The sequence below is a fragment of the Camelina sativa genome, chromosome 17, assembly GCF_000633955.1.
Source record: "Camelina sativa cultivar DH55 chromosome 17, Cs, whole genome shotgun sequence".
NCBI classification, from domain to species: domain Eukaryota; kingdom Viridiplantae; phylum Streptophyta; class Magnoliopsida; order Brassicales; family Brassicaceae; genus Camelina; species Camelina sativa.
The window spans coordinates 5,050,902-5,071,998 of NC_025701.1; the positions used below are offsets into that span (position 1 = coordinate 5,050,902).

The 21,097-nt window shown below is 38.6% G+C and overlaps 3 protein-coding genes, 1 long non-coding RNA gene and 1 pseudogene across 8 annotated transcripts; 1 reads left to right on the top strand and 4 right to left on the bottom strand.

The window, feature by feature from the left end:
- LOC104755369 lies at positions 2,200 to 5,850 on the bottom strand. Of its 5 annotated transcripts, none has more exons than XR_002036224.1 (14): positions 5,762 to 5,850; positions 5,333 to 5,616; positions 5,071 to 5,247; positions 4,846 to 4,982; positions 4,719 to 4,763; positions 4,322 to 4,619; positions 4,054 to 4,230; positions 3,828 to 3,967; positions 3,389 to 3,683; positions 3,112 to 3,309; positions 2,886 to 3,028; positions 2,751 to 2,787; positions 2,548 to 2,655; positions 2,200 to 2,470 (listed from the first exon to the last, which is right to left on the bottom strand). XR_002036224.1 is itself a non-coding variant. In XM_010477735.2 (14 exons), the coding sequence occupies exons 2-13, from the start codon at positions 5,583 to 5,585 to the stop codon at positions 2,615 to 2,617; spliced, it is 1,962 nt and encodes a 653-aa protein (XP_010476037.1). In that variant the 5' UTR covers positions 5,586 to 5,616; positions 5,762 to 5,850; the 3' UTR covers positions 2,200 to 2,470; positions 2,575 to 2,614. The 5 variants fall into 5 exon arrangements, 3 of the variants coding, with proteins under 3 accessions (XP_010476037.1, XP_019094830.1, XP_010476036.1); XR_762211.2 differs by having other exon boundaries at positions 2,718 to 2,787; XM_010477735.2 differs by having other exon boundaries at positions 2,575 to 2,655; positions 2,718 to 2,787; positions 3,112 to 3,297.
- Positions 9,880 to 13,244, top strand: LOC104755383 (G-type lectin S-receptor-like serine/threonine-protein kinase At1g11330). The gene is made up of 7 exons (XM_010477751.1): positions 9,880 to 11,366; positions 11,461 to 11,568; positions 11,659 to 11,852; positions 11,945 to 12,155; positions 12,239 to 12,476; positions 12,548 to 12,698; positions 12,779 to 13,244. The coding sequence occupies exons 1-7, from the start codon at positions 10,046 to 10,048 to the stop codon at positions 13,085 to 13,087; spliced, it is 2,532 nt and encodes an 843-aa protein (XP_010476053.1). The 5' UTR covers positions 9,880 to 10,045; the 3' UTR covers positions 13,088 to 13,244.
- On the bottom strand, positions 11,553 to 12,844 carry LOC104755382. The gene is made up of 2 exons (XR_762213.2): positions 12,756 to 12,844; positions 11,553 to 11,841 (listed from the first exon to the last, which is right to left on the bottom strand). It is a non-coding gene; the product is annotated as an uncharacterized LOC104755382 (long non-coding RNA).
- Positions 13,469 to 16,786, bottom strand: LOC104755384 (G-type lectin S-receptor-like serine/threonine-protein kinase RKS1). The gene is made up of 7 exons (XM_010477752.2): positions 15,498 to 16,786; positions 15,280 to 15,399; positions 14,994 to 15,190; positions 14,682 to 14,892; positions 14,344 to 14,581; positions 14,121 to 14,265; positions 13,469 to 14,046 (listed from the first exon to the last, which is right to left on the bottom strand). The coding sequence occupies exons 1-7, from the start codon at positions 16,771 to 16,773 to the stop codon at positions 13,732 to 13,734; spliced, it is 2,502 nt and encodes an 833-aa protein (XP_010476054.1). The 5' UTR covers positions 16,774 to 16,786; the 3' UTR covers positions 13,469 to 13,731.
- LOC104755385 lies at positions 17,045 to 20,811 on the bottom strand (annotated as a pseudogene).

Below are 21,097 nucleotides of genomic sequence, written 5' to 3' on the forward strand. Positions count from 1 at the left end.
AATGACGTAATGCTTTATGCTTAAGAACTAAAGTAACTGAAGAATAGATTGAGCAATGATTAGTATGTCTTCATTGCAACCTTATTATGATCAATCTATTCTATAATCTATACTATACAATACCTCTTAATAACTGAAGGTTTATTATTTATACTATACAATACAGAAGATTGATCGATCTGGCATTTTCAAGTTTACGTGAATTAAAGAATTTCTTAATAGGATGTCACTTTACAACAGGTTGGTTGATGTTGAGAGCTATGTTGTGACCTTACACCTCTTGATTCTCTCATTAACATACAAAATCTCTAGACTTTTCATTTTTCCGAAGTCAATGACCTTATTCTGAGGACTTATTTCATACAATAATGAAGACATATTTGACCTTATTCTCAGGACTTATCTTCTCGTGTAGTGCAATAAAAAAGTTAGAAATTAATTAAAACAAGACTTTGGTAGCATCCTCACCACGGCAGCGTCGTCCGGATCACGAGGCATATATAATTTGTAGCCTTTAACAACAAATGAACATGGGGTCAAAAACTGGAAGTGACTACTAGTGGCAATGAGAAAAAATGTATTGGTACAATGCTTACCATCGCGTGACGAACATGGCCGTAATTGTTTCCGATGAATTTTGAAAAGAAACAAAGGAGCGAGAAACTTACTTGAGAGATAAGCAAGCTTGGTTGGATCTCGAAATCGACTAAGGCGGCTAGGGTTTCGAAATATTTGATTAAAGAAAAATATAACAATCGTTCCAGTGGAAAGACTTGAGACCAGCTCTTTGACCGCCTTAATATATGAAGACGTGGTCAAGCTTCCCATACTTGGCTCAATTCGACTGCTTTGCCTTTGTTCATGCTGCCTCTTGATTATTCTCCCATCGTCACCGTTCTTTCTCAGTGGTTTCCCACGTGTTGAGAGAGAGAGCGTAAAACGATGTCGTTCGGATTTAATTGCGAAATTAAAATAGACAAAATGACTACCCCTAGCCTCGAACCATTGACATTTTGTGTGCATAACGCAAGCTAATTACCAATTGAGCTGTGCTGATCTGTTACACTGAATGAATAAACAACTACAAAAAAAAAAAGCATCACTAATGAATGAACAATAATAATCGTTTACAGTGGTTAGAACCTAGGATTAAATTTGAACTAAATGCAAAAAATATTGGATATGAATATATGATGTTTTCTACATTCGAGAACTTAATGCAAATCCGTATTTTCCAAGAAAAATACAAGTTAGGAATAGTATTGAATGTTCTGTACAAATAGCATGGTACAAGCATGAGTATTAGTTTAGATTAAACTAATGTCTCTCTCCCTTTTTTGCTCTTACGGTATGATGTTGTGTTTTATGTGTGTGTGTTTTCATTGTGGTGATTGTTCGTATTAGAGATAAGATGTTGGTCATGATGGCGTTTGTTACTGCAGAGGTTGGTCATGATGGCGTTTTTACTTGAAGAATCTGTTTGAATCATAGTTTGTTTACTTTCTTGTTTTTTGTTGATATGCAGTAAGATTTTGTCCTTGGTAGCTTCGTTCTTCTCTGCATTTTAAGGTTGAATGAGTTTCATGTTCTCTTTTCAGGTTTGGACTCTCTGTTTTAAGGTTTTGTAGTTGACTGCTAAGTTTTCTGCAACTTTGTAGAGTTGGATTCAACCATGATGAAGCCTAGGCTCATGGATGTTAATGGTATGTGTCACTACCATTATCCTTTCTTTGCCTAGAGTTTGATCAATTTGTTAACTGGCTAGTGCACCAAATTGTGATGGTTTTTGACATGAACTGATGTGTGGCAGAAACCAGACCAGAACCTCTCTGTTTAAACTTGGGAATCACCGAGCAGTCTGCAATACAAGAGAAGATGATAGAGTTCCTTTTGTCTAGATTAGAAGAACTTAAAAGAAGGAGGATTCGATTTGTCTCTGCTATCTGAATTGATGGATCTAGAGGCTTTCAGATCAAGGTCTCAGCTGCTATCTGAATTGATGGATCTAGAGGCTTGAATAATATCATAGTTTGCGTATCAGCGTATATAGTTAACTCGTTTTTAAATGATGTTGAAATCATTAGGTAGATCTATAACATGATAATTAACGAAGTTGTATCGATATTATAGCTTTCTAAAGAAACGTTCGTGTTATATTAAGATCTGCATTGCACACTAATCGGAACCAAAGCAGCGAACTAAAAGGAAACATATCTCCAAATTAATGTGATAACTTTCACGGAAACAAGAGTTGCTTTACAAGTCATCTTTTTAGTCCAATCCTCATACGATGCAATTTTAATAATTTAGACTTGATTGTAACGTTTCATCAAATTTTAATCGATTTTTATCCGTCTTAGGTTATGATAACCTGGTAATGAGTATAAATATATTGTTGGACTTGATGTCAGAGATAAAGAACTGTTGGACGTGCATAGTTCGTAAGCATCGCATGTGCGGTCGAATGCACCTGCAGTGGAGAAAAGACAACATGAGGGGTCAAAATTAAGCAAACAAAACTAAAAATTTAGGATTTAAAACACACACCATCGGCATCGGGCATAGTTTTCTTACTTAAACACACACCATCGGCATTCTTCAGTTCTTTTTTTCTTCATGTTTCTCTACTACTCCTTATTCCACTTTCGCTAGTAGCTACAATATTTAAAGTTTCTTTAAGAAAACCCCATAATTTTATCAGATATATAATAACTTGCCTTGGTCACCAAGGTTGGGAGCACACTCCTTACGAAGAAACCGAGCATTCCCAGGCAACCAGTCCAACAGCTGCTTAATAAACAAAGGCAGGGAGGTCAAAATTAGGCAAACAAAACTGCTTGTGAGCGACTACAAGTCCATCATGTTTAGCTAGGATGCTTGACTACCTTCCGCTTGTGTGACCAACTAGTAACATGAGTGGTAAAACTTCCAAACCCTTGGCCACGAAGATCGTCGCATACCGAGCAAATCCAGAAGGCAGATTCACTGGTTTCACTGCACTTATCCTCCTCCTCAAGTGCCTCTGAAGCTGTGGAAAAAAAAAGTAGCTAGTTAGTTGACCAACAGACTGTAGCCAAGTAAAATAACACTGTCAGAGAGACAAACACACACCTGCCAAGAAAAATCTTTCAAGAGAATCACATGGAACCGGCTGAAGAATGTTGTATCCCCTCGATTCTAGCGAGAATGCATCATCAGAAGTGAAGGATTTTGCGTCGGATATGACCATTAGATTAGCTGGAGGTGGATTCTCAACAGTAAACTCACAAATTAGACGATCAACAGTGGCAAAAAACCCTGTTTCAGAAACTAAAGACATATGAGACTCTCTATTCAACAAGGAAAACATCCATTACTGAGAAAGGTGCAAAGATGAGAAGATCCTAACCAGAGGCGATGTTATTAAGAGAGATTCCACTGGAATAGACTCCTTCCAGAATGTCATTAGGGACGTCTGTTAGTACGCCAATGGCAGTGATGGTGAGAGGACCAGAGTAGCCTTTATTCTCCAAAAACTGTTTAATACACGGACCTACGCGACGAGGAACACAACCTGGTGGAACCGGACACATATTGATGTCCCAAAAGACCGATGTTACAGCCCCCAAGTCTTTCTCAGGAGACTCACTTAGTGGTGCACTCAAGCACTGGAGTTGCTTACTTATGGGCAACAGCTCCGACAACTGCTTGAAAACCAAACGCACATCCAGTCAGAAGAAGAAGTGACAAAGGGAAACTAATTGTAATAAGAGGTTGTTTGAATCAAAAATAGCTACACAATGACAAAGTGAACAATTCCGCACAGTTTGGCTAGGATGCCTGATTACCTTCTGTTGATGGCGTCTACTGTTGAGATGCATGGCAAAACTTCCAAATCTGTGGAAGGGAAGACTATGGTAGTTGCATAATGAGCAAATCAAGAAGGCAGACTCACCCGTTTCACTGCATTGATCCTCCTCAACTGATTCTGGAAAAAAAGATAAAAAGTAGGTCAGTTGAACAGCAGGTTTGCTGGTTATTTCAACAACAATGCGAGAGATGACAAACACGCACCTGCCACACAAAAGCGCTGAATAGAATCGATGGGAAACGGCTTTAGAAGGTTGCATCTCAATGTTTGAGACTTAGACTCCCAAGCAAAGATTTTGGCATTGGATATGACCATTATGTTACATAGAGGACCAGGCCTATTGGAACGCTCAAAAACGAGCTTCACAGTGTCTGAGGGACCTGTTTCAGAAACAAAAGACTTGAGCCTCTCTCTATTCATCAAGGAAAACAACCATTACTGTAGAAAGGCAAAGGATGAGAAGATATTAACCGTAGGGGACGTTATGAAGAGTGATTCCACCGGAATAGACTTTTTCCAGAGTGTCATTAGGGACGTCTGCTAGAACGCCAATGGCTTCGATGGTGACATGACCAGAGTAGCCTTCTTTCCTCAAGAACCGTTTGATGCACAGACCGACCAGACTAGCATCAAAGCCAAGGGGAACGGGACACGAATTGATGTCCCAAAAGACCACTGTCTCACCCACAACCTTTGCAACCTCCCAGTCTATCACATGAGGAGGTGGAGGTGCATAGTTCGTCAGCATCGCATTGGCCGGCGAATGCACCTGCAGTGGAGAAAAAGAAAACATGTGGGGCTCAAGATTAAGCAAACAAAACTAAAAAAAAAGTTAGAAATGAAAACAAGACTTTGGTAGCATCCTCACCACGGCAGCGTCGTCGTCCGGATCAGGAGGCATCCATCTTGTAGCCTTGAACAACAAATGAACATGGGGTCAAAAACTGGAAGTGACTACTAGTGCCAATGAGAAAATGTATTGGTACAATGCTTACCATCTCGTGACGAAAATAATGATGATGTTCTTCATCAGACAGATGAGCGATGAGATTTTCAAAGATTTGTCCAGGAGGATCACAGGCGCATATTAAGCAATCCCACAAGGCAGATCCACCTGTTTCCTCCTCTGAATCTGTGGGCCAGTTGATCAGCAACAGATACATTTGTTGGTTATTTCTCATCCAAACAAGACAAGAAAGTGAGAGAGGAAAAACACACACCTTCCATAATTATGCTTTCAAAAGACTCAAAAGGAAACGGCTGGAGAGGGTTGTGACCATACAACTTTAGTAAGTCAGATAAACGACCGCATTCTTTCCGAGGAGATAAAACCATAAAATTAGTTGGAGGTGGATCTATGTCGTCGGTATCAATTAGGTCCAAGATGTTTAAGTGATCTGTTTCAGAAAAACTAAAAGACTTGAGACATGATCATCAATTAATAGTAGAAGAAAGGGAATAACGAGGAGTGAAGATATTTACGGAGGGTGACGACGTTAAGATTGATTCCACTGGAAAAGACTTCTCTCAGGAAGTCAACAGGTACGCCCGATAGGTCACCAAACGCAGTGACGGTGACATCACCATGGTAGCCATGATTCTCTAATAGCCGTTTAATACTCGGACGGACCAGACGAGGAGCACAGCCATCGGGAAGCGGACACCTATTGATGTCCCAAAGAACAGATGTGGCAGTCACAGACTCCTCCTGCGTAGCCTCCTTCATCTTCATCATTATTCAATAAGACGTACTCTTCTAAAAAAACCTAACGAAGAAAACCGAAATTATCAGTATGGAAATCAAACATCATCAGAGAAAGCAATATTCAGAGAGAGAGAGAGAGATCGGAACACGGCCGTAACCGTTTCCGATGAATCTTCAGAAGAAACAGAGGAGCGAGAAATTTTTACTTGAGAGATAAGCCAAGCTAGGTTGGATCTCGTAATCGACTAGGGTTTTGGAAAATTCCTGATTGAAGAAAAATATAATATAGTCCTTGGGACCAGTTTCGAGAATGGGCTTCATTTTCATGGGCCAACAGTTTATATGAATCTGACTTGAGACCAGCTCTTTGACCACCTAATATGAAGACGTGGTCAAGCTTCTCATATTTTGGCTCAGTCACATCCCTTAAGACTACTCTTTGACCTCCTAATTCATATCGTCTACTTTAATATCAATTTTATCATAATTCTCTTTTATATTTTGATTATTTTGACCAAGTGAATATCTTATAATGGAGAGCCTATAAAAGCTCATTTTGTATATCGAAAAACCAAAAGTTTTGATAATTAAGTTTTTTGTCGTTCAAAACTAGTAATCCATCGACAAAAATGTTTAGTAGAGAACATACGCAGTGAAATTTTATCAGATGTTGTTAGTCATTAGATTTAGCAGATGAAAGTTTTTTTTTTTTTCCTAGTAAGACTTTCTAATTCCAAAGCATGAACTAGGATATGATATCTAGTCATCATGATGGATGAGAACATACAATAAAATGAAAAAATATAAAGAAAATTAAGCGGGTTTGAATCTTGACGTATAAAAGAAAGAGTGTTGAATCTTATCGTTTCTCTCAAGTTATAAAGCGGTCCTTAGCCAAATAAAAATGTAAGCCAATGCTTTTCTCAGTTGTCCACCCAACGCCCATGCTCCAAATTCTTTACTCCAACACCACCTTGAAGGTTAAAATCGAAAAAGATTTTTACAAGAAATCTAATATACATGCAAAAAAAAAAAAAATATAGCAAAGTTGAAAAATTACTTGTAAATTAAAAAATAAATCAAACGTGTATTGTACAACGATAACAAAGCCATATCTCAATACTAAAGCATGTGTCGATCTATTATATGCCAAAGTATGTGACGATCATTTTCTATAACACATGCACCAGTTCTTCAAATCATTTGTTATCCACTGATAATTGACGTACAAAATAGAAAATGTGTTTTTAATACGTCCTAAGTATGTCTTGTTCGATAGAGACCCATCTGTTTATTTTATACAAGATAAATTTGTATGTTAAAAGCTTTTTTTTCCATTTTTTTAACTTTCTGTTCCATTTCAACTGACCAGAAATCAAATCTTTTGTTCAACAATATAATAATTCAAGAATAACCTTGTTTAATTATACGAAGTTGTCTCTTACAAATTTACAATCACACTTTCCTACGATAAGACCTTTGATTTGATTGTACATTACTAATCCAATTCCCGCGAAACATCTCTTTACGTGGATTATTCTGGTACATGAGTATTTAATTTTCACAGTTCTTTTAGACATTTCATAGTACACATTTGTCTGCTTCACTCAGATTATCAGATTACTGTTAACTAAACAACAAATTCCAAAACCATTAGCTACCCACAAAAGCATTCGCAAACTAATCCAACTTGAAACAGATGAACGACGGCTAAACACCAAACACGCGTTGCTTTGTATAACCATTAAAAGAGTGTGAACAAAAAAGAAGTCAAAAAAGAAATATTTGATTACTAATACTATAAAATGTAAAGAAACAAGTGTACTCTCGACAATGATAAAACAACGACCCCATTTGAAATCGCACTAAAATGCAAGTAGTCCTCTCACTTTCAATCGTTTCCTCCAAATTTCCTCAGAAAAGTCAAGATTGGTGGTTTATTCCGAATTTCTGATTGGTGGGGCTATTCAATGAATCCACCAAACACATTATTATTATTATTATTATTATTATTATTATTATTATTATTACTCCCACCAAAAACAAATCTTCCTTGAAAGAAAAACAAAAAAAAACTTACAGAAATTTCTCTAACCTAGTCATAGAGACAGAGACAAAAAGACTAGTAGTAGTAGTTTACTATTTTTACCTCTCTTGTAGTTGTAGGAAAAACAGAGGGAATCCCTCTGTTTCAAAGAGTTATGGTGGTTTCAGTGAGCAGAAGCGTGAATCATGTGTCGTCTAGCTCCATTGCTTTGAAGTTAGACTCTCTAATGGACGAGTCTACAAAACTTGCGGGATGGATTGAGATTCAGAACTCAAGAGCAAAGCAAGTGAAATGGTCAGTGTCTATTACAGACAACCCAGAGGATGAAGTGGGCTGGGGCATGAGCGTTGGGGGACTTGTTGATGGTTCAAGAAATCATGATCTGTTTCAGGTGGAATCATATCTTAAATTCAACATTGGCGATCGGTTTAGCTGAAGTCCAGGTCTTGCTCACACAAACAGTAATGGAAGAACCATAGGTCTTATGCTACAGTCTCACTGGTCGCTGTGATCTCAAGGTTACTCATGGCGTGTACATTGATGGTTCTATTTACCACTGACTGCATTTTTTAGGGTAAAAAAAGTGTCTAATGCAGCTACCATTTTTGTGCCTTGATGGTAAAAGAGTCGGATTGTTTATTGTCTATCGTCTCTTATAAAAATCTTTGTTGTCTTGTTAGTAACTGTTTCCATCTATGTTGGAATAGTCCACCAATTTGCTTCTTTTATTGTCATGTTAACAAATGACGTAATGCTTTATGCTTAAGAACTAAAGTAACTGAAGAATAGATTGAGCAATGATTAGTATGTCTTCATTGCAACCTTATTATGATCAATCTATTCTATAATCTATACTATACAATACCTCTTAATAACTGAAGGTTTATTATTTATACTATACAATACAGAAGATTGATCGATCTGGCATTTTCAAGTTTACGTGAATTAAAGAATTTCTTAATAGGATGTCACTTTACAACAGGTTGGTTGATGTTGAGAGCTATGTTGTGACCTTACACCTCTCATGAACATACAAAATCTCTAGACTTATCATTTTTCCCAAGTCAATGTCCTTATTCTCAGGACTTATTTCATACAATAGTGAAGACATATTTGACGCATCGTCTCGTGTAGTAATGTGTTGTTCGATAGAGACCCATGACCCATCTGTTTATTTTTATACAAGATAAATTTGTTTGTTAAAAAAGCTTTTCCATTTTTTAAAAACTTTCTGTTCCATTTCAACTGACTAGAAATCGAATCTTTTGTTCAACAATATAATAATAATTCAAGGAATAATCTTTGTTTTTTACGAAGTTGTCTCTTTAAAACCACACTTTCCTACGATAAGACCTCTGATTTGATGGTCCATGACTAGTCCAATTCCCGCGAGACATCTCTTTACGTGGATTATTCTGGTACATGTATATTTTTTTTTTTTTAACAGCTCTTGTAGACATTTCATCGTACACATTTGTGTGCTTCACTCAAATCACTGTTAACCCAACACCAAATTCCAAAACCATTAGCTACCCACAAAAACATATGAACATAAACAACTCAACTCAAATTATCAAAACTTTAACGACGGCAAAACACACCAAACACGCGTTGCTTTGTATAATAAACAAGAAGATTGTGAACAAAAAAGAAAAAAGAGTCAAGAAAGTAATATTTGTTTACTGATAGATACCCATACTATAATATGCAAAGAAACGGAGGTAGATGTTATCATTTGTTTGGCCTGGGGCATCTTTGATAAATCTTATTCATTAGTTTCTTGTAAAGAAGAGGATGCGTTGCTTTCTTGGTTGCTATCTCGATTTCGGTTTAAAGTCTCTTTGCTTTTGTTCTTGGTGTAAGGTTATATGCTCTTTCGAGTTTGAGTTTAAAAGTTCTGAGTTGTATTTCTAGTTTTATATTGTTTCCCTTGTATGGGCTTAGTTTCCGAGGAAATCTCGTCTTCCTTCGGCTCTTAACTCCGGGGACATTATATCGTCCGCCGGTTTTAGTTTCTCTCTTTTGGGCGTTTGTATTCTACTTGTTTTGTTGAAAACAAGCTTATCAATATATATTTTCAGTGAAAAAAAAAATAAAAAATATATGCAAAGAAACAACAAGTGTACTCTCGACAATGTATAAAACAATGACCCCATTTGAAATCGCACTAAGGCAAGTAGTCCTCTCACTTTCAATCGTTTCCTCCAAATTTCCTCAGAAAAGTCAAGATTGGTGGTTTATCATAATTGGTGGCTACTCAATGAATCCACCTAAACCCACCAAAAACAAATCTTTCTTGAAAGAAAAACAAATAAAAACTTACAGAAATTTCTCTAACCTAGTCATAGAGACAGAGACAAAAAGACTAGTAGTAGTAGTTTACTATTTTTACCTCTCTTGTAGTTGTAGGAAAAACAGAGGAATCACTCTGTTTCAAAGAGTTATGGTGGTTTCAGTGAGCATACGTCGTCGTTTTGTTCTTCCTCTTCTACTTGCATTCACTTGCTTCTCTCTGAGACTCTGTTTTGGCGAGGACAGGATCACGTTCTCAACTCCGATCAAAGACTCAGAGTCAGAGACCCTTCTGAGCAAAAATGGCATTTTCAGGTTTGGTTTCTTCACTCCTGTTAATTCCACAACTCGGTTACGTTATGTTGGGATTTGGTACGACAAGATTCCACTTCAAACTGTGGTTTGGGTTGCTAATAAAGACGCTCCAATCAACGACACTTCCGGTGTTATCTCCATCTATAAAGATGGGAATCTCGCGGTTACTGATGGTAGGAACCGCCTTCTATGGTCGACTAATGTTACGGTACCAGTGGCTGCAAATGCTACTTGGATTCAGCTAATGGACTCAGGGAATCTTATGCTACAAGATAACAGAAACAATGGTGAGACCCTGTGGGAGATGTTTAAGCATCCTTATGATTCTTTCATGCCAAGAATGACTCTTGGAACCAACGGTATAACCGGAGAGAATCTAAAGCTTACTTCTTGGAGAAGTCATGATGATCCTTCAACAGGGAACTACACAGCTGGTATAGCTCCTTTCACGTTTCCTGAGCTTCTAGTCTGGAAGAACAATCTTATATCGTGGCGTAGCGGACCGTGGAACGGTCAGGTTTTCATCGGTTTACCGAATATGGACTCGCTTCTGTTTCTTGACGGGTTTAATCTCAACAGTGATAACCAAGGCACTATTTCAATGTCTTATGCTAATGACTCGTTTATGTATCACTTTAACTTGGATCCTGACGGAGCTATATATCAGAAAGATTGGAGTACTTCTATGAGAAAGTGGAGGATCGGTGTAAAGTTTCCATTCACAGACTGTGATGCATATGGTAGATGTGGTCCATACGGGACCTGCGATACCAGGGAAAACCCGCCTTGTATATGCGTTAAAGGGTTTGTACCAAAGAACAGCACAGAGTGGAATGGAGGGAAGTGGAGTAATGGATGTGTGAGGAAAGCTCCATTGCTGTGTGAAAGACAGAGAAATGTGAGTACTGGTGGTGGTGGTGGAGGGAAGGCAGATGTGTTTTTTAAACTGCAGAAGATGAAAGTGCCAGTCAATGCGGAACGGTCTCAAGCTAATGAACAAGTTTGTCCTAAAGTATGTTTAGATAACTGTTCTTGCACGGCTTATGCTTATGATAGAGGAATCGGATGCATGCTTTGGAGTGGTAACTTAGTTGATATGCAGTCATTTTTGGGAAGTGGCATTGATCTTTATATTCGAGTTGCACATTCAGAACTTAGTAAGTGAAAAATCTCTTAGTGGTACGGTTCTCACTTTTTTGGTTCTCTTCAATTTGACTTCACTGACTTATATTTTCTCACCAATTCTTATAGAAACACATAGCAATCTAGCAATTATGATCGCAGCACCTGTGATAGGCGTTACGCTTATTGCTGCGGTCTGCATTCTTTTAGCATGCCGGAAGTTCAAAAAGCGTCCAGGTTAGATTTTTGTATACAGTTATACATGTTGGCTTCAGATTGTTTCTTTTATCACAACTTGTTTGTTTCATTGATCATTTGCCTTAGCAGAGCCAGTGAAAGATAGAAGTGCGGAGATATTGTTTAAGAGAATGGAAGCACTTACAAGTGACAATGAGTCTGCTTCTAGCCAAATCAAGCTCAAGGAGCTTCCACTATTTGATTTTCAAGTGTTAGCAACATCCACCGATAACTTCTCTTTAAGAAACAAGCTTGGACAAGGCGGGTTTGGTCCTGTTTACAAAGTAAAAGCATTATACAAAATCCTTATGGAAAAAGAGATACATGTGTATAAATAATCTCAGCCTAAGTGATTGGTTTATCATTTTTTCTTCAGGGAAAATTACCAGAAGGGCAAGAAATAGCAGTGAAGAGGCTCTCAAGGAAATCAGGACAAGGACTAGAGGAACTCATGAACGAAGTGGTTGTGATATCAAAGTTGCAACATAGGAATCTAGTGAAGTTACTTGGATGTTGCATTGAAGGTGAAGAAAGGATGTTAGTCTATGAATATATGCCAAAGAAAAGCTTGGATGCATATCTATTTGGTAAAACTTATATCACCTCTGTTTTTAACTCTGTTTTATACCATTTGGCTTTGGATACTAATGATTTTGCTATCTTTGCTCAGACCCATTGAAGCAAACGATTCTTGATTGGAAGACTAGGTTCAACATAATGGAAGGAATCTGCAGAGGTCTTTTGTACCTTCACAGAGATTCAAGACTAAAGATCATACACAGAGATCTAAAAGCTAGCAACATATTGTTAGATGAGAATCTAAACCCAAAGATATCTGATTTCGGACTTGTAAGAATCTTCCGAGCGAATGAAGATGAAGCTAACACAAGAAGGGTTGTTGGAACATAGTAAGTAGCCATTCCTAAGTACACAACATACAATGTAGTATGCGGTTTTATTGAAATGTTGATTTTTGCAGCGGGTATATGTCACCGGAGTATGCAATGGAAGGTTTCTTTTCAGAAAAATCAGACGTTTTCAGCTTAGGGGTTATATTTCTAGAGATCATTAGTGGGAGAAGAAACTCTAGTTCTCACAAGGAAGAGAGTAATCTGAACCTTTTGGCTTATGTAAGTGTACAAAGCAGTGTTTTGTAACTTATGGTTAGTAAAGCTTTTGAAACTTACCTTGAAAACTTGGGTTTTTACAGGCATGGAAGCTGTGGAATGACGGTGAGGCTGCTTCTCTAGCAGATCCAGTTGTATTTGATAAGTGTTTTGAGAAAGAGATAGAGAAATGTGTTCATATTGGACTGTTATGTGTGCAAGAAGTTGCAAATGATAGACCGAATGTTTCAAGTGTGATTTGGATGCTAACTACAGAGAGCACAAACCTCGCTGTGCCGAAGCAGCCTGCGTTTATAGCAAGGAGAGGAGCTTCTGAGGCTGAATCTTCTGACCAGAGTAGTCAAAAGGTATCTATCAATGATGTGAGCCTCACAGCTGTAACAGGGCGTTAAGCTCACCAAGCTAATCTCAGTCTGTTTATATATACATAAAATATGTAATATATACGTTTTGACTTTTGAGAGACATATTTTTACAAGTTTTGTTATTCTGCGTTTGTTCAAATGGTTAGATCAATGAATAAGAGATGTAATTCAGATTTAGAATCAACTGAGCTTTGTTGAAACTTGACCTATTCTTAGATATGATCAGATCTGTGGAATTAACTAACCTGGATTAAGAAACTGAACCTGAAGGAGAAAGGAGAAGAACAAAAAATCACCATGTTCTTGGGAAGCCACAGTAGGTTTTGTCTTGAAAGAAGAAACGAAAACACTATTATTGGTATTGTCTTTGGTTGGTTTGCAATAGTACATAGAAACAAACGTGGATAGTGGATAAGAATATAGCATCAGTTTTGACTTTTCATGGATTCATTAACTACACAACAACCTTGACTTGTCTGCACAAAATTATTCTAGAGCAGCCAAGAAACTTCTCTTTCTCTTGTGTTTTGATTTTTAGCAATAGTTTTATCATTAGTTAATCAAACTTTTTTTTATTTCTTTTGCAATCAGTACTTATTCCTGTAACTTACCCTATAGTATTCTATTCTTATACAAAAAGAAGTAAAACTTTTGAGTGTTGTTTAAAGTTTTTAACGACCTTGGATATCGGAGAAGGTAACATCATTAACAGAAATACCAGTTTTCTCCTTAAGCAAAGAACCAATTTCTCCGCCTCTTCTCCTCGCGGAAGTAAACGCAGGATGCTTCGGATTTGGAAGATCAATGGCGTTTTGACCTAACATGGTGAGAACAGAGGACATGTCTACTCTATCCGAAGCGATTTCTTGCACACAAAGCAACCCAATTTGTATGCATTTAACCACTTCACTCTCGTCATAAGTCTCTTGATTCATTAACTTGTCCATGATCTCTGTTGCTTCGCCATTAACCCATAGATCCCAAATCTGCAAGAAGAAGAAACATACATTTACTTATGTTCTGTTTTTGTGAAGAAAATGCAATGTTTTTTTTAACTTACATGTCCGACTAGGTTTGATGATTCCTCGTGGAAAGCACTGTTCTTCTTTCCTGTTATGATCTCCAACATCAATACTCCGAAGCTGTATACGTCGGATTTAACAGAGAACTGGCCCTCCATTGCGTACTCCGGTGACATATATCCGCTATGCAATAAAACATGAAACAAATTAGGGTTGAACGATCTTGGACAGTTTTGTGGTGATTAAGTAAGACTAACTCACAATGTTCCAACAACTCGACTTGTGCATCCTTCGATTTGGTTGCCCCCGAAGATTCTAGCCATGCCAAAATCCGAGATCTTAGGGATCATTTCGCTGTCAAGAAGTATATTGCTGGCCTTTAGATCTCTGTGGATGATCCTTAGTCTTGAATCTTGATGAAGATACAAGATCCCACGAGCAATCCCGCGGATTATCTGCATTCTTCTTGGCCAGTCCAACTCCACTCTATGCTCTTCATCTAGCATATGAGGATAAGAAGAAAGGATCAAAGAAAATTCAAAGTCATTGATCTTACTAAAAGGGAGAATTTGAATCTATAGAGGAAGTGTTTAACGTACGGAATACGAAATAGTCTAGGCTTTTGTTTGGTAAATACTCGTAAATCAACATCTTCTCTTCCAATTCAACACAACATCCTAAGATCCTCACGAGATTTCGATGCTGCAACTTCGATATCAACTTGACCTCATTCTTGAACTCTTCCATTCCTTGGCCAGAGTTTCTCGACAACCTCTTCACTGCTATCTCCATACCGTTCTGTAACACGCCCTGAATAGAAAACAAAAGAAACTTTCGTTACTACTTACTGATCTTAAAATATTTGTTTCTTGGAGGACTATTGATGAAGATGGGTTTTGCATCTTGCTTACCTTATAAACAGGTCCAAAACCACCTGCTCCAAGCTTGTTTTGGGAAGAGAAGTTATTCGTTGCTGCCGCTATCGTGTTAAGATCAAAGAGAGGTAACTCCCGGTGTCTCGCCTTGTCCTGTTCAAAGCTGAATGATTCTTCAAAATCAAAAGGTACCGGTGTGAAGGTTGCCGAAGAGCTTCTATACCTATTATACTCTGCACTTAAGCATGTTTTCAGCAGTTAGTTGTGAGCTAAGAAAGAAACATATGAGCTTTAAAAGATACATCACTAGAAATTTACTTACTTCGTCGCTCCCTTACGAAACAGAACAAAATGACCATTAGTAACATTACGGCTGCAATCAAACTGATAAGAATCAGAAGGACTCTCCTCTTCCTTGATAAGCCATTTCTGTTCCACCGCGCTGAAACAAGCAAGAACATGAATGACATGTTTCAATGAAATAGAATGATTGTTTTATAAAAACCAGTAAGAACTTGAAGTATAGATTTATATATGTACCTAACTCTTCTTTGTCTACACGTATGTAGAGATCTTGTCCGGAGTTCAAGTATGTCCTTGTATCCAACATACCGCTGTGCCATGTCAAGCATCCTATTGCTCCTCTTTTACTTTCGTGGTAAGCGCTTGCGTAAGCAACACAAGAACAGTTCTTCAAGCACCTCTGTTTGCAAATCTTCAATGTTATGTTCATATCTACACTTGCATCTGATGTGTCCGGAATCTTCATGCGCTTTAACTTCACAAACCCGTCTTTCTCACTGCATATTGAAGTTCTGTTTTTCTTCTTACATCCGCCAGAAGAGTCCCTCAAGAACCAATGCCTTGGAATCTTGGGCTCAAAACCAGGTAGGCATGTGCACTCGAACATTTTTGAGCGAATGGGATCGCAATAACCGTTAGGGCCACAATGGGCGTAGCTGTCACACTGCTCTTTAGGAACTGACCAGAAATCGTTCCATCTCTTGTCCCTCGCAATCCATGTGAACCGGTGCATGGTTCCTGTCTCGTTCACCATGGTTCTTGTTATGACTGAAGCATCTGTCACCCCATAGGTGAAGGATACTTCGTCCTCATTATTCACAAACGAGTTATTGAAGATATAACCTATTGGCATTTCAGGCACACCGCTCCACCTGTGCCCGGTCCATGACCCCATACGCCACCAAGGGATTACACCTTTGTACAGGATCAGCTGTGGAAACCCTCTACGTTCCATCCTCAATGTTAAGTCTCCAGAACCAGGGTCCTCATGAGATCTCCATGATGTCAGAAAGCGATCCAAACCGTCTTTTCGTGTAAAACCTAATCTCATAAACGGAAGAAAAGTGTCTGTAGGGTAATCAAAGCTCTCCCAGAAACTTCTACCTGAGACTGGATCAAGCAGAACAAGGTTCCCTAAATCAGAGAGTCTAGCAACTAAAGTTGTTTCCAAGATACTATCTGAAAGATTAGTTGACCAGATAGGATCTGTTTCATTGTCAGATGCATACACACAGAGATTGCCTCTGCTGCTGAACTTTACCAGACCAGATGTATCATTAATAGGATGGTCTCTGTTTGCAACCCATACAACAGTCTGCTGAGAGATTTGAGCATACCAAATCCCGACATACCGGAGCTTTGAATCCCCAAGACTGAAGAATCCAAATGCAAATTTCTTACCTACAGAGAGTATGACATCACCATCTCTCAAGGACTGTCTTCTCATGATCATATCAACGCAGATACAAGATTGGATAAGGAAACAAAAGAAGATAACGAAGAAAATCTTCATTTCTGTGTTTGTGTTCTGAGGAAAGGAGTTTACTGAAATGTATAAATGCTATGCAAGTATTAAATGCCAAGTGGATCAGACATTAACTGTAAAGTTCTTCTCTGTCTTTTTTGAACATTGATCAGTCACGCCTCAGTTCCGGATATTTCTCAAAGGTTGGATTTTCAACTGATTCATGTGACTTAAAAAGTGAGAAAGTAACTAAAAGAACACCAGCGATAATCACTAGTTACGTACTAAAATTGGAGAGTTTTTGTTGGGATTGCGAAAGAAGACTAACTCATTAATATGTGTTTTGAGTAACTCCTATGATTACAGATTACATAAATGTGCATGTTCAATGATTGGATTAAAAAGCAGCAAAAGTATTCCAAACAAGTTTTCTCAGATGCTCTGTTTACAATACACATGTTCTATATATTTATGTGACCTCATAAAATAACCTTACCAGATTCTAAATTTATAACTTCTTATCCTATAAATTACTCTTTGCATATACAGATATATAACTATATATTCTGTCAAAGCTAACGTAGGTTTAGCTCACTTACAGAGCTAACGTCCTGTTATTTCTGTGAGGCTCACATTGTTGATCGATGCTCTTGGGTCGCTTTGTCCCGAAGATTCAACTTCTTTAGTGCCCCTTCTAGCAATAAACGCGGGTTGCTTTGGCTGTGGAAGGCTTGAGTTCTCACTACTTAGCATCCAAATCACAGTTGAAACGCTCGGTCTATCATTTGCGTGATCTTGTACACACAACAGTCCGATGTGCACGCATCTGCGTATTTCATTTTCAAAACACTCTTCAAGGATGGCCGGATCCACGAGAGTGGTAATCTCCCCATCGTTCCATAGTTTCCATGCCTAGTAAAAAGAGAGAGATAAAAGTTTGAAGAATGTTTTATAATAGCTTTACAAGCTTTTGCAGAAGAAAAGGCCATGATTTCTACTGAAGTGGACTTACATAAGCTGAAAGATTTAGATTCTGCTCATCATTGTAGAAGCTTGAGTTTCTTCTCCCACTTACAATCTCTAAGAGTATGACCCCTAAGCTGAAAACGTCAGATTTCTCTGAGAACAATCCTCCCAATGCGTATTCGGGTGCCATATAACCACTGTGAGTTTATGCTTTTGTCAGTTATATCAATAAACATAAAACAAAAGTTCAACGGAATTTGTGTACTAGTTAGTTAGGGTAGCTACTCACTATGTTCCAACCACTCTAAGGGTGCTTGCTTCATCCTCATTCCCCCGGAAAATTCTGGCAAGCCCAAAATCGGATATCTTGGGGTTTAGATTCTCATCTAACAAGATATTGCTGCCTTTTAGATCTCTGTGTATGATCCTTAGTCTTGAATCTCTGTGAAGGTACATAAGACCTCTGCAAATCCCATCGATTATGTTAAACCGCTTCTTCCAGTCAAGAAGTCTTTGCTTCACCGGGTCTGGTTTACACAGCAAGGGGCCACAACATGAGCATTAGCCATCAAGGAAATAACGACGGAACAGAGTTAAGAGAATGTTAAGTTACTACCAAATAGATATGCATCCAAAGAATTTCCTGGCATAAACTCATAGACAAGCATCCTTTCTTCTCCTTCAATGCAGAATCCAAGCAATCTGACGAGGTTCCGGTGTTGCAACTTAGATATCACGACCACCTCATTCACAAACTCTTCGAGTCCTTGTCCAGACGTTTGTGATAGCCTCTTCACAGCGATCTCTTGCCCTTCTCGTAATTTCCCCTGCAAACGAAAGTCATAACTCCAGGATCAGCTTGTAACCAACCACTCGTACCAATGAAGCAGAGAATTGTTTACAAACCTTGTAAACAGAACCAAAGCCTCCTTCCCCGAGCTTGTTTGTGATAGCGAAATTGTCAGTTGCTGCAGCTAATATTTGATACTCGAACAATGGTAGCTCTTTAAGCTTGTTTTGATTCACACGTATTGCTCCAGGCTCATTATTATTTAAAGCTTCCATCCTCTCAAATAGTAACCTTGTGTTTCTGTTTTTCTCTGTTGAATTAATTGAAAAGCAATGCAAAAATAAGTAAACTTTCTTTGAAACTAAAATATTCATAGAGACATAACTAACTACAACTCTGACCTCTACGCTTAACCAACTTCCGCAGTGCTAACAGGACAATCACCGCGACAAAAAATGTGCACCCGACCAACGTGATTACGATCACAAGTGATCGATTGCTTGAGGATTCTACGAAAGATTTGGTGAGNATAACTCCAGGATCAGCTTGTAACCAACCACTCGTACCAATGAAGCAGAGAATTGTTTACAAACCTTGTAAACAGAACCAAAGCCTCCTTCCCCGAGCTTGTTTGTGATAGCGAAATTGTCAGTTGCTGCAGCTAATATTTGATACTCGAACAATGGTAGCTCTTTAAGCTTTTTTTGATTCACACGTATTGCTCCAGGCTCATTATTATTTAAAGCTTCCATCCTCTCAAATAGTAACCTTGTGTTTCTGTTTTTCTCTGTTGAATTAATTGAAAAGCAATGCAAAAATAAGTAAACTTTCTTTGAAACTAAAATATTCATAGAGACATAACTAACTACAACTCTGACCTCTACGCTTAACCAACTTCCGCAGTGCTAACAGGACAATCACCGCGACAAAAAATGTGCACCCGACCAACGTGATTACGATCACAAGTGATCGATTGCTTGAGGATTCTACGAAAGATTTGGTGAGAAATCTACCTGAACTATTATACTGTAGTTTTATGGAAATGGGGATACTGATACTTACTGAGCTCTGAACCTGCCAGACGGATGTAAAGAGGAACACCAGAGCCCAAATACTGCTGCATATCGATCAAGTTTCCACTCCAAAGAAGACAGCCCATCCCTTGGCCGTAAGTGTAAGCCGTACAAGAACAGTTTTTCAGACAGCTTTCAGGACACTCTTGTTCGCTGACTTTATATCGCTGTGGATTGTTGGGCACCTTCATCTTTACCAATCTCAGAAAGCCATCACCCTGTCTACTTCCATTATTGTCTCGCCTCTCGCACTGCAACGGCTTCTTTCTTACGCATCCCCGAGTCCAGTTTCCTCTGCTCCACTCCGCATTACTCCGCGGCTCAAACCCTCTAATGCACTTGCAAGGTGGATCTAACCGAGATTGGCAACTGGCGAACTGGCCACATTTACCATATATATCACAATTTGATGGAAACAGTATCCCGGTCATCCATTCTTGCTTACCCTCGTTCCAGTGTTTCTCCACCACATACCCCTCGGAGTCCAAGAAAAAATGGAACAGTGCGTCATGATTAGTATATGACATGGAGACGGATCCTTGGTTGTCATTATCAAGGGTAAACTCGTAAAGATTGACACCGAATTTCAATTCTGGTAGTCCAATAAAGTACTGACCATTCCAAGGGGCCGCTACGCCACACCATCAAATCATCTTTCCAGATGGCAAGCTCCGGAAATGGTAAAGGAATCACACCAGCAGAGTAGCGTCCAGGCGAAGGATCAGAACGTGTTTTCCAAGATCCAAGCTTAAGGCTCCTTCCTGTTCTTGAATCAGTAGAAACTATCATTGTCGGCAAGAATGCATTTTGAGGATGCTGGAAACTCTCCCAAAGAATCTTATCCCCACTTTTTGAAATTCCTTGCAGTACAAGGTTCCCTGTATTCAGAAGCCTTGCATATGTGGTGTTAGCTACTGGTTGTGAGAAATATGTCAACCAGTGAACCCGTCCGCGACCATCCTTAATCACGAGATTCCCGTCTTTGGATATCACAATCACTCCTGAAGAGTCATTGATCGGGCTGTCTCTGTTTGCTACCCAAACCACCGCAGGCGGCGTAGAAATTTTATTGAACCAAATCCCTGCGTAGCGACCCGTGGAGTTAACCGGACTGAAGAAACCAAACCTGAAGGTGCTGCGATTGGAGACGAGTGTCTCCGAGTCCTTGAGCTCGCTAGAGAACGAGAAAACATCCCCAGCAAAACATAACCTTAAAGAGAAGAAAGACAATGTAACAATAAGAAGGAAACGACCCATGTATTCTCTCTCAGGCAATCGCTTGTAGCTAGTTTATTTTTCTCATAGAAACATCGAGCTTCATATAATGTATTATCCGTATTTATATGTCCAAAGAGTTGAAAAAAATATTGACTACAAGTCAATTTTCAAATCCATTTTTACCGTTAGTACCTACAAGACTCAGAGTTGACTGTTTCAACTATGAACATTACTAAAGTGTAAGAGAAGATATGAATATCATTTGGAACCGTCAAAGACGTTTTTATTACCAGCTAAATTTCAACTTCAAGAGATATACAAGACC

Coding starts and splice junctions, on each gene's coding strand:
- LOC104755369 (XM_010477734.2), bottom strand. CDS start 5,585: ATGATGAAGATGAAGGAGGCTACGCAGGAGGAGTCTGTGACTGCCACA. Junction 2,788..2,885: donor GTTGGTCACACAAGCGGAAG/GTAGTCAAGCAT, acceptor TTTATTAAGCAG/CTGTTGGACTGGTTGCCTGG. Junction 2,656..2,717: donor TCCCAACCTTGGTGACCAAG/GCAAGTTATTAT, acceptor TAAATATTGTAG/CTACTAGCGAAAGTGGAATA.
- LOC104755383 (XM_010477751.1), top strand. CDS start 10,046: ATGGTGGTTTCAGTGAGCATACGTCGTCGTTTTGTTCTTCCTCTTCTA. Junction 12,156..12,238: donor CTTGGATGCATATCTATTTG/GTAAAACTTATA, acceptor ATCTTTGCTCAG/ACCCATTGAAGCAAACGATT. Junction 12,477..12,547: donor AGAAGGGTTGTTGGAACATA/GTAAGTAGCCAT, acceptor TGATTTTTGCAG/CGGGTATATGTCACCGGAGT.
- LOC104755384 (XM_010477752.2), bottom strand. CDS start 16,773: ATGAAGATTTTCTTCGTTATCTTCTTTTGTTTCCTTATCCAATCTTGT. Junction 15,191..15,279: donor TTTCGTAAGGGAGCGACGAA/GTAAGTAAATTT, acceptor GCTTAAGTGCAG/AGTATAATAGGTATAGAAGC. Junction 14,266..14,343: donor AGTCGAGTTGTTGGAACATT/GTGAGTTAGTCT, acceptor TTTATTGCATAG/CGGATATATGTCACCGGAGT.